At 48.5% G+C, this 15893-nt stretch overlaps 1 protein-coding gene across 3 annotated transcripts in view; it reads right to left on the reverse strand.

The window, feature by feature from the left end:
- STK32B (serine/threonine kinase 32B) overlaps positions 1-15893 on the reverse strand; it is a 347207-nt gene that overhangs the window by 57846 nt on the left and 273468 nt on the right. For all 3 annotated transcript variants that reach the window (XM_030864190.2, XM_060298750.1, XM_060298751.1), the window contains one exon: positions 12071-12108. In XM_030864190.2, the coding sequence (XP_030720050.1) occupies positions 12071-12108 (38 nt within the window). The remainder of the gene's footprint in view (positions 1-12070; positions 12109-15893) is intronic.

Consider the following 15893-nt stretch of genomic DNA (forward strand, 5'->3'; position numbering starts at 1 on the left):
ATTGTTTCTTTTCCATGTTTTCTTGGAAACATAGAAAAGAATATTTATTCTCAAATGTTTATTTTTGGAGATGAATTAGGAGATACTCCCATTAAGATTTTGATAGGAATTACACTAAGTTATGCATTCATGTGAGAAGTGTGGACATGTAATCCACCCAAGGTCATGCTCTGTCTTTCATTCAGCTTTACTCCTTCACTGTATGTTTAGTGTTCTCTTCATTTAGACCTTGTAACTCCCTGGATAAATTTATTCCTAGATATTATATAGTTTTGGTCACTATTCTGAATGAAAGTATTTTCCTTTTCTTTTTATACTTAGTTGTTTTTAGTACAATAAAAAGCTCTTAAGTTTTGCTTATTTATCTCCTATTTGGCTACTCTGTTAATCATCCATAGTATAAGATATTATCTGCCAATATCCCATCTCCCCTTCTAGGTAGTAATAGAATTTTTAACTGAGTTCATGCTCACCCAGTTAAAGACTATATTTCCCAGACTCCCTTGCAGCTGGCTGTGGTCATGTGACAAGGTTCTGACCAATGGGATATGAACAGAATGATATTTGCAACTTTCAGGATAGTTCCTTAAAGGGAATGAGAATTCCCTCCTTCCCTCCACTACCCCCAAATTCTGTCACCTGTTATGTGGACTTGGGGGGTTATTTTGGGCCACACAGATGAGGAGCAACAAAGTAGAAGCAGCTTGGGTCACAGTAAATGTCACTGGAGGAGAGATTAGATTTTTACCAAAGAGAAAACTACTTCTGTTTTGTTAAAAAAATTTTGTGAGTCTTTGAAAAGCAATTATGTCTCTCTTAAATTTCACAACCTGCTATTAATTTTGATAATTTTTCTAGTGAGCCTTTTGGTGTTTCTAGGCATAGAAGCACATCATCTGCATACAATGATGGTGTCCTTTCCCTGGTTGAAGGGCTTAGAGCACTGTGGTTAAGAACACAGTCTTTAGAGTCAGATTGCTCAAGAACAAACAGTTGTGCTCCTGTGTGGGACATCTGCTGTTTGTGGCCACTCACATCCCCTTATCTCAGCAATTACTCATCCCTGCACATCTGGCTGTGGAATGGGGCATGTGGCTCCAGCTGCAGCCAGCCAGGCTAACCTCACCCTTTGGCTCTAACAGTTGGCTCGGGGTTGGGCATATGAACCAATTGGGGCCAATGAAAACTGGGGAGATGATTTTCTAGGGATTCAGGAAATGAAGAGTTTTCTTTCTTTTTTTTCAGGAGCTACCTAAAGAGATATTCTCTGCCTTTGGCCAGTGTGATGTGGGGATATAACCACCCCCCTGACCCCCCAGGAACTGTAGAAGCCATTGGCTTCCACAAAGAAAGACAAGCTAAAGATGAAGCCTATCCTTGGAGAAGGTAGAGCTGCAAGAGTGGCAGAGAAATGGTGCCAAAGCCTGAGCGAATCCTGCCTGAAGCCACATTCCACTGGGCTTCAGTTATACAAGCTAAAAAAACCCCTTTATTGTTTAGGACTATTTGAGTTGGGCTCCCTGTTCTTTGCCACACACTGCTGGTGTCCTAATTGAGGCAGACACTTACCATGAGATTTGGGCAGGTTATTCCACTCTATAAGCCTCTGATTCTTCTAATACTAATAAGTACCTTGTAGGGTAGTTGTAAGCATTAAACAGGGTAGATAGGGACTGAGAATGTGACCTTTGAGCAAAGACCCAAAGAAGAGAGGCAGCAAGCCATTGGACTTCTGGGGGAGGAGTGTGATGGCAGAGGGAATGGGCAGCACAAAGGCCCTGCAAGGGACCAGCGAGGGGGCCAGAGAGAGAAAGTGGGAAAGGGGCTCAGATGGCTTTTACTCCAAGTGAGAGGGTTTTGAGAAAGAGAGATACAATCCAACTCACTTTAGAATCACTTTGGCTTGTGTATGGATTGTAGGGGCAATAGTCAAAGCAGGGAAACTGATAAAGAGGGAGAAAAACAATGTATCCCCCATCTATTTAAGCTGCTGTCGTTTAGGGTTGCATAACTGGTACATAATTGGTGCTGAAGCGCATTTAATCCTTAAGTACTCTTATCAGGGGGGTATGGCTACCCTGTTTTTTACAGAAGAGTAGCCTGAAGCTCCAGAGACCAGTGACTCATCCACGGTCAGCAGCTGATACGTGGGAAGCTGTTGTCTCCAGCCTCTTCCGGGGCGGGCATTTCCCTCCGCCCCACGCTGCCCCCTTCAGAGCTGAGTCTCACAGCCCAGCCCTTACTTCCTTCCGGCCCTCTGGGGTGGAGGATCTGGGGCAGCTCTGAAGCCGACCAGTCTACAGGGAATTCACGTCCAACAGGAGCGCCAGACAGCAGAATTCCACTTCTGGTTTCTGTACCGCGTGAGTTGATGAGCTGTAACTTCCCGGTGTGTCTCCTTTAACAGTTGAGTCAAGATGTGGGAAAGTGAAAATTAGTGCCATATGAGGTCTCCGAGTTCCTTCTAAGGAGGATGGAAATTTACTACAAAATGTGCAAATATGAACTGACTTTTCAGCTATTTGTTTTCTGTAAATTAAAAACATTCAAAATTCAGGGAGAGAAGGAGCCCAGGATACTGTGTGAGATGTTAGTACAAGTTTTAATGAGAGAATCAATAATCAATAATCATCCTCCCAGCCCTGTTTATGAATCCTGAACTCCAGCCCTGCTTCTCTCCTTTCTCTGAACTCATGGAAATTCATCACACCTCCAAGACTCTGACACCATTTGGAATGCTTTTTCCTCCCCTCTGCCTCGCAGATTTCCATTCATTCTTCAGAACCTGGCTGGAGAGTTATATTACTGCTGGATGCACATCTAGCCTTTGCTTGCTTGCTTCCACTAACAGGAGACTCACTACCATGAGGGGTGTGTGTGTCTTAGTTGGCTTGGGCTGCTAAAACAGATTACCACAGACTGAGTGGTGTAAACAGCAAGCATTTATTCTTCACAGTCCTGGAAGCCGGAAGTCCAAGATCAGGGTGCCAGCATGGTAGGGTTCTTGGTGAAGGTCTTCTTCCTAGTTTACATGACAGCTTTCTTGCTGTATCCTCACATGGTGGAGAGAGAGAGAGCTCTGGTCCCTTCATCCCCTTATAGGGCGCAAATCCCATCATGGGGGCTCCAACCCTATGACTTCTTCCAAACCCAATTACTTCCTAAAGGCCTCAACTCCAAGTACCATCACACTGGGGGTTAAGGCTTCAACATGAATTTTGGTGGAGACACATTTAATCCATGGCAGACTGACTAGTTTAGGCTTCTCCTCTGGGCCCCGACCTGTACCTCCACAGTCCCCTCCATTGTCACTCCCATGCTAGCATTCACCATGTTGTATCTGTCACTTTGTCCATCTCCTTGAGGCCAGGAATCCTCCCTCATTCATTTCTATGTCCCCAGTACCTTAGCACTGGCCTGACCTGGAAAATGTACTTATCAAGTGTTTGTTGACTGGCTGATCGACTGACCAAACAAAAGACTGAATGAAGGAAATGTGGTAGGCAATCCTATCACCTTTCTTCATTCTTTACTTCTTAAGGCTATCATGGTATTTACAGGAGTTGACAACACTCCATTTCAATTTTTGACTTTTAAAACTGTAGCAACGTCACTTTTTCAGCTGGACCTCAGCTGTTGGGACTCAGCCACCCTCTCCACGGTTTTTGTAATCACTGGTGCCAGTGTCAGGATTGGCACCACGAGGACCTGTAACTTGGGCTATTTTCCGAGTACAAAAGTACTTGACATCCATGTGACTTGGAAAAATTCTCACTCATTTCTTCATTCACTTAGCAATCATTTAATGAGCACCTCCTACCTGTGCATATGGGTGGAGGGGGCTTGGAACTGCAGACACTAAGGATGTGCCAGTTACCTGTGTCATGGAACTGGGGGATGGGATGATGGAGATTACACGGGGCTAAAGTCCCATCCACAGTCCCCTCATTGCGGTATAACTGGCAATGCAGAGAATCTTCTCAGTATTACCAGTAACAGGGACTCCTACTTCGAAGACTGATTCCTGCATCTTCCCTGTATATTCCAGGAGAAAACATCCAAAGCCTTCCTGAATTTTGCTGACTTTTCATCTGTTTCGTCTGCAGCTACATTGCACAAGTGTCTATTCCTGCTCCACCATGCCACCCCCCTTCCCTTCTCCCCTCTCAGCCCCTGTAATGAAATAACCCCAAACCCGCGTGGGTATTTACCAAATGAGTGAGGGCAGTGCAGTGCTCTCATTGGGACCGACAAGGCCACAATCCAGGAAAAGATGGGGTCTGCTTGGGAGGGGATAGTCAACCGAACGTCAGGCTTTGTTTACTGCAGAGTGAGTTCTCTCTAGATCTATCCTCAGGAAGCCAAGATTGGATTCGTGGCTGTGAATTCCTGGGAGTGAGTGCTAAGGTAGTGCCCACCAGAGGGCACTAGATTGGGAGTTAGGCTGACAGGGGGTCCATATGTAAGAGATGATCTCCTCCCACATTATTTTCTGCCTTGTTTCCCTGGAATTTGGAGTAAAGTCTCGTGGGAACATCTATCCCCACCTTAGCTGGTTTACAGGGTCTACATCATGCCTAAGCCAGAGGTCACAGTGGTGCTGCTGAAAAGACACAGCTGGATGCCCAAGAGGATGAGAACCTTGCTGTAGACTCAACTGCCCTGCCCATGACAGGCTCACATGCTCACTGCTAATAATATCTATACCTCCAAGATGTCAGTGTGATGCTACCCTGGCTGTGATACTTCCCTCAGGATCACACATCCTGGGCACTGTTTCCTGTTGCCTTCATGGAGATGACAGTGAATGTACTGCAGGACAGTGGCAGAAAGAGAGAGGGGGTGAGGAGAGGGAAAAGGAAGGAAGGAAGGAAGAAGAAAAGAAAGAAAGAAAGAAACCAAATCAAATTCCAAGGCACCAGCTTATCCAGTCTTCATTTGGCTTTACCTCAACCAAAGATTGACTCTGTTTCGGGGCACACCTTTGCCTGACGTAGAATGAATGACCCTCTGATTTTCTTCTGTTCTATTTGATTTGACCTCCTCCCCTATCTTGGACATGGGATGGGAAAGAAGGACTTTCAAAACAATCTGTGTGGGACTTCCCTGGTTGTCCAGTGTCCCCCTTCCGATGCAGGGGATGCTGGTTCGATCCCTGGTCAGGGAACTAAGATCCTACAGGCCGCAGGGCAACTAAGCCCGCGTGCGCCTCAACTACTGAACTCGCGGGCCTCAACTAGAGAGCCCGTGTGCTGCAAACCACAGGGCCCACGTGCTCTGGACCCCGCGCACCACAGCTACAGAGCCCACACACCCTGGAGCCTGTGCACCACAACTAGAGAAGAGAAAACCCGCATGCCACAACCAGAGAGAAGCCCGCGCACCACAATGAAGATCCTGCGTGCCGCAACTAAGACCGACGCAGCCAAAACTAAATAAAATAAGTAAATAATAAATAAATAAATCTTCAAAAAACCAAAAAAATCTGTGTGCTCCCTGCTCCCCCTGTGCGGGGGTGAACAAGCAATAGCAGGGTACAAGAAATGCAACACGTGTGGGATTTCTTGAGCTCCTAGGCTGAGATTCGGGGGAACTCCCACCCAAGACGAGTTTCAACGCCTTCCCCCGGGATATATTGTGATCTCGTAAAACCCGCCCAGCCTTCACACCCTATTTTATATGATGCTGCTTGGAAACCGTCTCCCCCAAGGCTTTTGAGAGGGCTCAACAGTTCTGAGTTTCTTTCCCCTTTTCTCTACTTCTGTGGCTTTTAAGGTTAAGTCACGAGATTTTGGGTTAATTAGTTACTGCAGCATAGCCATGGCTCCCTGATCAATCATTTCCCTTCCACGTCTCTGTGTTGGCATGTAATTTTATGCAATCATACTAATCACAGTGAATTAGGTTGACAGGGAGGTTTTTATAAACTTTCTCAGCCATGATCTGCTCTTTGCAATGACTGAGAGGCACGGGGTTAGAGACTATATTTTGATACCTAGCATCCTTTTCCACTCCATTCTTTCCTGCCTCCTGTATTATAAGGACCAGAAAGAGAGAAAAACCACATGTCCTGACCCTCTTGCAGCTAGGGTTCTGGACAAGATTGAGCTTCTGCCTTTCAAATGCACTCAGGCAAGGTTTGGAAGCAGAAAGGAAGCAGAAGGAGAATGCCATTTGAAGTCTGGAGTTACACGGTCTCAAGTCAAAGAAGTATGCGTGTCTCCAAACCAGAGCTGGCAGACAGACATGACACACACCCTTCCCTGTCACCTTCAGAGGGAGCACAGCCCTGCGGACACCTTGACCTCGGGTTCCTAGTCTCCAGGACTGAGAGACAATACATCTCTGCTGTTTATTGCCTCTCAATCTGTGGGACTTTGTTCCAGCACCCCTAGGAAACTAATACAGGGGGCTATTTATTGGGGGTCCTCAGAGATTCCTGCTCTGGGTCTTCAGGACTTTAAGACATCACACTGTGCTAGACACTTCCATTCCCAGCAGTCTTCAGAAAGAATCTCATTACCAACCTCCCAAGGACTCCAGGCTAGCTTTAAGCCACATTCCTAAGCTCTATCCTTAAACTCGTCTAGAATAATGACACGCACTGTTGGCCCCTCTGACTTAGCAGAAACACCTCTGCCCACCCCCCCAATTTGCCTGGGTGGCTTTTCCCACTTCCATCTCAGCTGCTCCAATCCCTGCATCTGAGGCTTCAGAATCAACACGCGCCTGATTTGTTAATTTCCTGGAGTCTCGTGAGGGGGATGTCACAGCACATACAGTGTTTTGACAAGTGATAAGGGGGTGTTGCTGCTGGCCACTGCCGTTTTGGGGAACACTTGCCGACAAATATGTCAGCAACAGATGGAGAGGAAATTCTTTGAAATAAGTCCAGTGAATGAGTGCTCTGAAATAGAGCCTGTTAATAGAAAATTAGAAGTGAAGTCCGCAGATTAGGAGACAATTGCCATTGAAAAGATAGTTTGTTATTCACAGTTCCTAAGAGGACGGGTCACATCACACCATGTGGGTCCCCCCAGGGAAGTACTAGCGTTAGTCATGAGACAGAGGGAGAAGGGAGGAAATGTGGCCAAGAGCCTTTCTGGTGGTTTCTGTGGGAAGGAACAGGCAAGGCAGGGCAAGCAGGCTTAGGACTGGCTAGGCTGAATGATTTCAGGGGTTCTGGGGCACAGGAGCTGTCCCTGGCTGTCTGGATCCTGGCACTGGGGTGTTTAGGGATACAATGAGGAAACAGATTCATTCTGCTGGCATGGCTGCTGTGTCACCTGTTACTAAACATCCAGGTGAGGTTTCTGATCCCCAAGCGCCCATCCCGAGGTCCCTGAGAAAAGAATGAGTTCTACGCCTCACAGCCTGCTGTCCTCTGGCCAGTGGAGCTTTCTCCTTTGCCCTCTGGAATGCTCTGCTCCCAAATGCTCTGGTGCCCACACTCTGGAGGGAGGATCCAGAAAGCCCTCCCTCCCCCTCCCCCTCCCCCTCCCCCAGCTTCACTGCCCTTCTGCTCCGGCACAGCCTCACCCCTGCCCGTTCCAGCACTGACCCTGCTGGGTCAGAATCACCTGTTTACTTTTCTGTCCCTCCCTCAGCCCTGGCTACACCTTAAAGCTACCACCTGGTAGCTTTAACCCCACGTTCACCCCCACACACACCCCGCCCAGCAATTTCTCCTGCGAGATGAGTCAAGTGAGTGCCTCTGCGGGTGGGACCTTGGCATCGGCACCTTTTACGGTTCCTGGGTGACGTGCAGCCGTGGCTGAGAAGCGCCACCCTAGACCACGATGTCCTCGGCCACAGGGGGTCTGTGTCCTTGGGTCGCCTGTCACAACACCTGGCTTATGGCAGGTCTGCAAAAGTGAAGGAATTACTTTCTTGCATACAGAAGAGGACAGAGCTACAGTTGTCCCTCAGTATCTGCAGGGGATTGGTTCCAGGACCCCCACTGATACCCAAATCTTTGGATGCTCAAGTCCCACGTATAAAATGGTGTACAATTTACATATAACCTGGGCACACCCTTCCATATACTTTTGTTTTTTTTACTTATCAATACCTCGTACAATGTAAATGCTATGTAAATAGTTGTCAGCTAGCAGCAAATTCAAGTTTTGCTTTTTGGAACTTTCCGGAGTTGTTTTCCTGAATGTTTGCCATCTGAGGTTGGTTCAATTCGAGAATGTGAAACCTCAGATAAGAAAGCTGACAGTATATGGTCAGTACATTTTGACCAAGGGTCCTCAGTAGACACTCAGGGCAAAACGCAGGCACTGCCCTTCTGTCTCTGACTCCCGGCTCTTTGCTCATTTGGGGGAAAGTCAAGCTCCCACGTGTTAAAGACCAGCCCCCCACCTGCCCATCTGCTGGATGACTGCATTAATCTCCGCAGTTCCTCCTCCTCCGTATCCTTCCTTTCGCCATGTCATTTGGCAGTGCTCAACCCGGACCCCGTTGGGTCTTGTGAGTTGCTTTGCCCACTGGGATGGCAGCAAATGTGATGCCGGTGGTGGCTTAAGTGACTGGGCTTTCCCTGCCTCTGTTTCTGCTATGGCCACGCGAGGTCACACAGGGCTGGCCTGCCAGAAGGTGAGCCATGAGGAGCTGGGCCGAGTTGTCCAGTCAATGAGCCAAGGTCACGGTGTACCAGCTGGCAGCCAGGCGACCCCCAGACATGGGAGTGAGCACAGCCAACGTCACCGTAGCTGCCTGGCTGACCCTGCAGGACCTCAGTCTTAGGAGCAAGCCCTGTCTACAAGAGCGTAACCCCACAGGCCTGTGAGCTAACTGGATGCTTCTTGTTTATGCCATTAAATTCATGTGGTTATTCATCACCCAGCATTATTGTACCAACAGAAAATGAATGCAATCCCTTCCTCTTCCCTCTACAGTTTTAAATTCCCCATTTCCTAGAGCACTTTGCCCTCAGCCCTAAAGCACTCTCAACTCTTCCTCTCACACTGTGCTATGATGCTGCATCCTCCTTCAACTTCATTTTACCTCCAGGTACGGTCTCCCTCTGCTTTTGCTGCTAGCCAAGAGACCCCAAATCTCAGAGTAGAATTAGCGCCCATTCTAGGAGATAAGACCAGCCTGCAAGATCAGGAAGCAGAGCAGACACCGGGGGAGCAGAGACGCTTCTGTGAGAGCCTTGGATTTTGTATAACCAGCAGATCTTGAACATTTTGAATAAAATATGAATGCATTTATTTAATTATGCTTATGACTCACTGTAAACACAGCAACCAACTTGTTCTCTGAGAAAACACTTAATGAGATCAATCAGCAAACTCTTTAAATAGAAATAGTTATCTGTTTTGTAAGCTGTTTTTTTTTTTTAAAATGCATTTAACAACAGGGTAAGGAGATCTAATGTACAGCATGGTGACAGTAGTTAATAATACTGTGGTGTGTGGTTGAAATTTGCTAAGAGGGTAGATCTTAAATGTTCTCACCACTCACACAATAAGAACGGAACCTTAAGAGGTGCTGGATACGTTCATTACCTTGTGTTGTTAATTTCACAATGTATATGTGTATTAAATCATCATGTTGTACACCTTTAAAAAATCACATTGTACAACCTAAACATATACAGTTTTTATTTGCCAATCACACCTCAATAAAGCTGGAGGGGGAGAAAAGGCAACAATGACTAAGTAAGAAAAAAAGAAAGAAAAGCTGATGAGCATCTATCTCCTGTCATAAATCAGGGGAAGGAAAAACAGCCACAGTCTCCTCTCTTGTCCTTCTCTCCTAGGGGAGAAGATTTGTGTTTTTTGAGAATCCTCTGCTCCTGATTTTCCTTCTGCACTGCCCAAAAAGGCACTCACTGGATGCTAAAGCTGATGGAGGGGAGGGCATCAGCCATTCACATCTTAGTACGAAATAGTGTTCAGTGCTCTGTCTCGACAGCAAGCTTGATGAAAAAGGAGCTTAGAGAAGAGACAGGAGGGTTCGAATCCTTGGGGAGTGTGTGGGATGCTGCAAAGCCAGAGGGCAGGGTCAGGACACTGTGTAAGGCATGCGGGAGGTGGGGAAGGATGGGGAGATGTGGGAGGAAAGTGGGAAAGGGCTGAGGCGGAGAGGTGAGGACGAGCACAGAAGGGGAGGTAGGAAGGGATGGACGGAGATCCAGGAGCCCAGGAACGAGGGAACCCGGAGAAGGCTGTGTGAGCTCTGACCCGAGGCTGTAGCATCGGGCAGGAACTACGGCATCAGGCAGGTCCTGGTTAACCCTACAGGTTTGCTGAGTCTCATTTCATCCTAGAGGAACAGCTGAATTATTCCTACTGCTTGGCGTTCCTGCCTTGATTTTGCTTCTGGAAAGCTGCCCAGGGCCTGAAAGGTCTTTGTCCAAAAGTCTCTCTCAAGTCTCTAGGCTGGAGCCGTGAGGATCCCAGCCAGAACCCTGCCCTCCACACCCCTGGTTTCCAGGACAGCCCTGCCAGGGGTCCTGCGTCACCCAGCCTGTGCCTCTTCTCCTTCCACCTCACCTGCTTCTGTGATCTGAGCAGAGAAGGGACAGGAGAGGCTGAGAGCTATAAGCTAATACAAGCCCTCCCGAGCACCTTTATGTCCTGGTGCTGGGACAGTGGCTCATCCTCCCCATCTTGTCTTAGACCTCTGCCACCCTGCAAGGCGGTATTACTTGTTTTGCAACTTGCCTGAAGACACACAGCTAGTTGGGGGACCAGCTGAGACCCAGGTCTGGGGTTCCTGCCTTTTAGATACAAACTGGGGACCTTGATTTGCAGCCTCAGCTCTGCTCAGTTTCCCCCTGGCAACCTAAGGTCATCCTTGACCTTCCATTCGGGAGCACAGGGATTTCACCTCTCTGCCCCAAAGCACTTGGGCTGGTTTCAGCCTCTGGCAGGAGACTGGAGCCCAGATGGTCCCATCCACCACTCCCACTCTGTCTCCCAGTACCAAGGGGCTTATACAACGAGGCAGGATTCCCTGAGACACATTGGTGACACACACAAGTCCTAGAGGGGCTTCGGGCTGGAGACACAGCCTCAGCCTGCGGGAGGGAGTGGGGGAGGTAGGTCAGAGGAGCCATGTAGATGAGGCGGCAGACTCGTCCCTGAAAGATTCGGCAGCACAGCAGAAAAATCCCCGTCTGCTCACTCCAGCCCACAGCCCCGAAAGCCCTCGGGAGATGAGTTTCTGAAGCAACATCGGGGAATTTAGTCTCCAAGACTGCCATGATGGTTGGCTGCAAAGCTGCCTTTGGCGTGGACTGCAGTAGACTGTCAGTCATTGCTGGGCTGTGCCCTGGACTTGTCCTGACTTGACTGGGCACCACATCCCTGGGACTGACTCAGAACACAGAGGCCCAGGCTCTCTAAACAGGACTGGGTCTGGCCTCTGATGCTTACCAAATCCCCCAGGGGATTCCGATAAGACCAGAGTTGGAGAGCCGCTGACATGGAGCCTTCTCCATGGACCTGCAGTGTCAGCCTCAACTGGGAGCTGTTATAAATGCAGAATCCCAGGTCCACCTCACTCCACTGAATCAGTTTAAGAAGATGCGCACACTCCGTACACACATAAAAGCTTGAGAAGCCTGGATGAGGGAAGGCTTAGAGGATTACTGATTACTGATTCCTAGCTTGCCAAGCACACCCTATCACATTTGATCTCCATGACAATCTGGAAGGTGGGTATCATTTTCCCCATTTTACTGAAGATGACATTGAGGCTTAGAGAGGTGAGTGACATTTCTGAAGCCCCGGGTTCACAGGTCGGAGAGCAGGGCTGGGAGGCTCAGAGCTTTCCAACCTTGTATCCCATTCCCATTGCTGCTCTGTTGTCCTCACACCAGGACGTGAATGGTGATGTCTTTAGATATGAAACCATCAAATACATTGGACTTAACTCACCGCAGCAGGACACAGACCAGAAATTTACACAGCTGTTCATTCACTAGGATTGAAACAAAAGAAGGCTTTCTAGTCAACCCTAAAATCCAACTCACCAGGACCAGGACCAAATTCCCAGAGCCTCAAAGTTCCCACTGAAATAGTCTCTAGAAAAGCGTTCATAACAGGCTTACCGTGTTCATCCAGCAGTATGTTGTCTGGCTTGATGTCTCTGTAAGAGAAAACAAAGAAGCTGAAAATGTGATTTCTGGAGCCTACGGAGGAGCACGTGACAAACGTGACAACTGGGGATAAATGCCTGACAACACCTTGAGTGCTTGTCTCTCCCCCAGCATGAGGGCTCAGACAGGGAGCAGAAGAGTGATTGTTATGATAGTGGAGCCCCGTGTTCTCGCTTCCTTCCCTTTTCTTTTCCTGGAACTGCAAGTGGATTATTGTGTGAATATTTTTCTCCTCAATATTCTTAATGATTTTTTGCCTCTTGAGGCCCAGGAATGACTGCTCACTGAGCACAGGGTCTCTACTGGTGAGTACAGACACTTACTCTTCCTGATGGAATTTAGCCCTCCCACCTTGCTAGGTACTAAACCTCCCAGGTGTAATGGTCTCTGCTCTATAGACCTGGGAACTGAGGCTCTGGGAGGTTCAGTAACTTGTCCTCGTCATCCTTGTCCACAGCCTCTGCCAGTTTTTGTACAATCTCAGAAGATTTGACATTTATTATAAAGAAGTGAATGGGGCTTGAATTTCTAAAATCTGTGATTTTTACATGGAGCTCTGGAAAGTGTATGCACGTTCATGATGACTAAATCAGGGTTGAAGATGTCAATTCAGTTTCTTAAAAGATCACACCCAGCAATCAGCTGGTTTTTGTATAGTCTGTGAGCTAAGAAGGCCTTTTACACTTTTAAAAGATTGTAAAAAACAAAACAAGACACACACACACACATGCACAAAGCAAAAATGAAAAGAAATGTACAACACAGACTGATGTGACCCTCAAAGCCTAAAATATTTATTATCTGGTCCTTCAGAAGTTTGCTGATCCCTTTTGCACACAGCGGGCCATGTGCAGCGAAATCTCGGCTGGGGAGTTTCTGGAAAATTCTGCTCTATGTCATCATTATAGCAAAGGGCTCCCAACTCCAAGCTGTGCTTTTCAAAGGCAGGGGTTTTGCTTTCTTCACTTCTGCACCCCTAGCATGGCATCTGTCACCAGCAGACACAGTCAAAGAAAAACCAGGACAGTAGTTAAAGCAGTAAAGACAGATTTTATTCAGTTGCAATCACCAAAGGGGAAAAGAACTGGGCTCAATTCTGAACACAAGGGGGACAAGTGGGGATTTGTAGCCGAGGAGCAGGTGGGGATCGGTGGATGGAAAGTTACTAAGAGGAGACATCAGAGGTGAGAGGGGTTCAGGATTCCTGCTGATGGCAGGCCAGGGGGATCAAACCCCCCGGGGGATGAGCAACCTGATCAGAAGATGATCAGGTCGGGAGGATGGGGGATTCTGGTTAAACCAACTTAGCAGGTTCTTGCTAAGACCGGACGATGCAGAGACAATGCAGAAGTACAAAAGACAAGGTTGGGTTTCAGAAGAACTCATCAGAAGACCCTGAGTGGAGTTTTAGGGGGAAAAGAACCTTTGTCAACGCACAGGAAACACGGGAAGAATGAATGTGAGAGAAACACAGCCTTGGAGAAACTCAGTGGACAGCTTCAGCTCTGATTTACCCATCATTAACATGCATACACTTTCCAAAGCTTTGTATTAAAGCCATGGGTTTTAGAAATGCAAGCCCCACTCACTCATTTAGAGTAAATGTCAAATCTTTTGAGACTAATGACAGCTTTCTTCGAAATAAAAAGCGATTGCCCCTGAGTTTATCAAATAGCAATTCTACCTGAAAACGCGCCATGGTTATTTGTAACAGTATGAGGTAATGCCTACGGCTTTGGGGGAGAAAGATACACTCATACCATAGCTTTAAATTTTCATTTGCATTGTGACTTGTGAATACTGATGAGCATTAAGCCAATGGAACCCCAGCTCCCAAGTTCACAGACACAGGTCCCTGGTGAACAGAGATTGGTCGTTAGGGGAGTCCCCAGGGGGAGGATGAACTAGAGAGCTCACACAATTAAAACAAAAGACGGAAGACCTGGAGTCAAGTGTTTGTGGCTCAAATCAGCAAACACTTGGCCCCTGTCTAGGGCCTCTCCCAGGAGGGTTTCTCCAGAAAAGGTGAGAGAAGGGAAAATAAATACTTGTCAAGAATGAAAACACAGCAGCAAATATTCAAGAGCATTTCTTTCCTGTTGCGGAGCACAGGCTCCGGACGCGCAGGCTCAGCGGCCATGGCTCACGGGCCCAGCCGCTCCGCGGCATGTGGGATCCTCCCGGACCGGGGCACGAACCCGCGTCCCCTGCATCAGCAGGTGGACTCTCAACCACTGCGCCACCAGGGAAGCCCAAGAGCATCCTTTCTTTAAGGTGTCACTAGAACTGCGATGACCTTGTTTGGGGTGTGCGGATTTCAGAGGAGCTGGCCGTGGACCAAGACCATGAGCCCCAAAGGCCTGCAAGGTCCTTGGCCTGAGCTGCCACCTCCGCTGATGCTGAAATTGCCCTGTTTTGGGGTTTTCTGCCCACCCCGCTCCTTTTCTTCCTCCTTCATCCCTCACTCCCTCCTCTGACTTCTTCCTTTTCCTTCCAGGGCATTCCCGGGATAACCCTCAAATGCTTCCTCCTGGCAGGGCTGGGCAGAGAGCTGGGGACACAGTCCCTCCCCTCTGGAAGCTCAGAATCAGTGGGAGAGGGAGACACGCAGGTGGGGTGGCACAGAAGCCACGGTGCAGGGAGACTGCTCTGGAGCCTGGGGGAGATGGAACTGGGGCAGCTGGAGAGGGAATGGCCGGCCAGGGAATCACACGGACCAGTGGGGACCAGGGTGTCAGAGCCAAGAAAAGATGGGGCAGTGGTGGCCGACCTAAGGAGAGGTGACCTTGTGTAGTAGGGGGAAGAGTGTCCCCCCAGAATTCACGTCTACTTAGGACCCCAGAAAGTGATATTATTTTGAAACAGGGCTTTTGCAGGTTCAAGGAAAGATGAAATCATCCTGGGTTTGGGGGGGGGTCCTAATGCCTGCCATCTTAGAAAAGAGATGGAGGTTTGGACACAGACACAAAGCAGAGAAGAGGCCATGTCAAGACAGGGGCAGAGACCACAAGCCAAGGAGAACCAGGACCCCCAGAAGCTGGAAGATGAAGGAAAGGACTCTCCCCCGGAGCCTCTGGAGAAGGCTGACCCCACTGGCACCTTAATTTCAGTCCTGGCCAGAACCGTGAGGTCACGAATTTGCGTTTTTTTTAAGCCACCAATTCTGTGATAATTTGCTGTAGCAGCCCACAGGAGGCTACACATCTGGCAGAGAAGAAAGAGAGCTAATGAAGGAGGTGGGTACATGTCAAGTGGCAGCCGGCTTCCCCCACTGACCACGGTGTGACCTTGGATAGGCCCACCATCCATCAGAGCCCACATTCTGAAAGGCCTCCATTCATGGTCTCTCATATCATGAGGACCAAACAGGGGCACAGATATCAGTGGCTTGGTAAACTAGACCCCATGGCTCCAAGGAAAGAGGGTGTCCTGCCCAGGCGAATCCTGCTTGGGAGCAGACTGTCTGACACCCCGGCGCCTCTCCTGCTATTGGGGTGACCTCCCTGTGCCTCGGCTTCTTAAATGTCTGACACATGCCTCTGTGTCAGCTCTTAGCACGGAGGGGAGTCAATGGTCCTCAAGCATCTTGGGGGCATCCCTTCCATGGTCACTGGGGCTGCAACAGTGAACAAGGCAGACCCAGCAAATGGAACTCGCTTCTAGGAGGCTGACAGGGGTGAATAAGTGACACGACCCCAAGTTGAGACAAGTGCTCTGAAGAGAACAAATCAGGGTCTAGAAAAGAGACCTGCTTTTGGTAGGTGGCCAGGGAAGG

The sequence above is a fragment of the Globicephala melas genome, chromosome 5 (genome assembly GCF_963455315.2).
Source record: "Globicephala melas chromosome 5, mGloMel1.2, whole genome shotgun sequence".
In the NCBI taxonomy this organism is placed as follows: Eukaryota; Metazoa; Chordata; class Mammalia; order Artiodactyla; family Delphinidae; genus Globicephala; species Globicephala melas.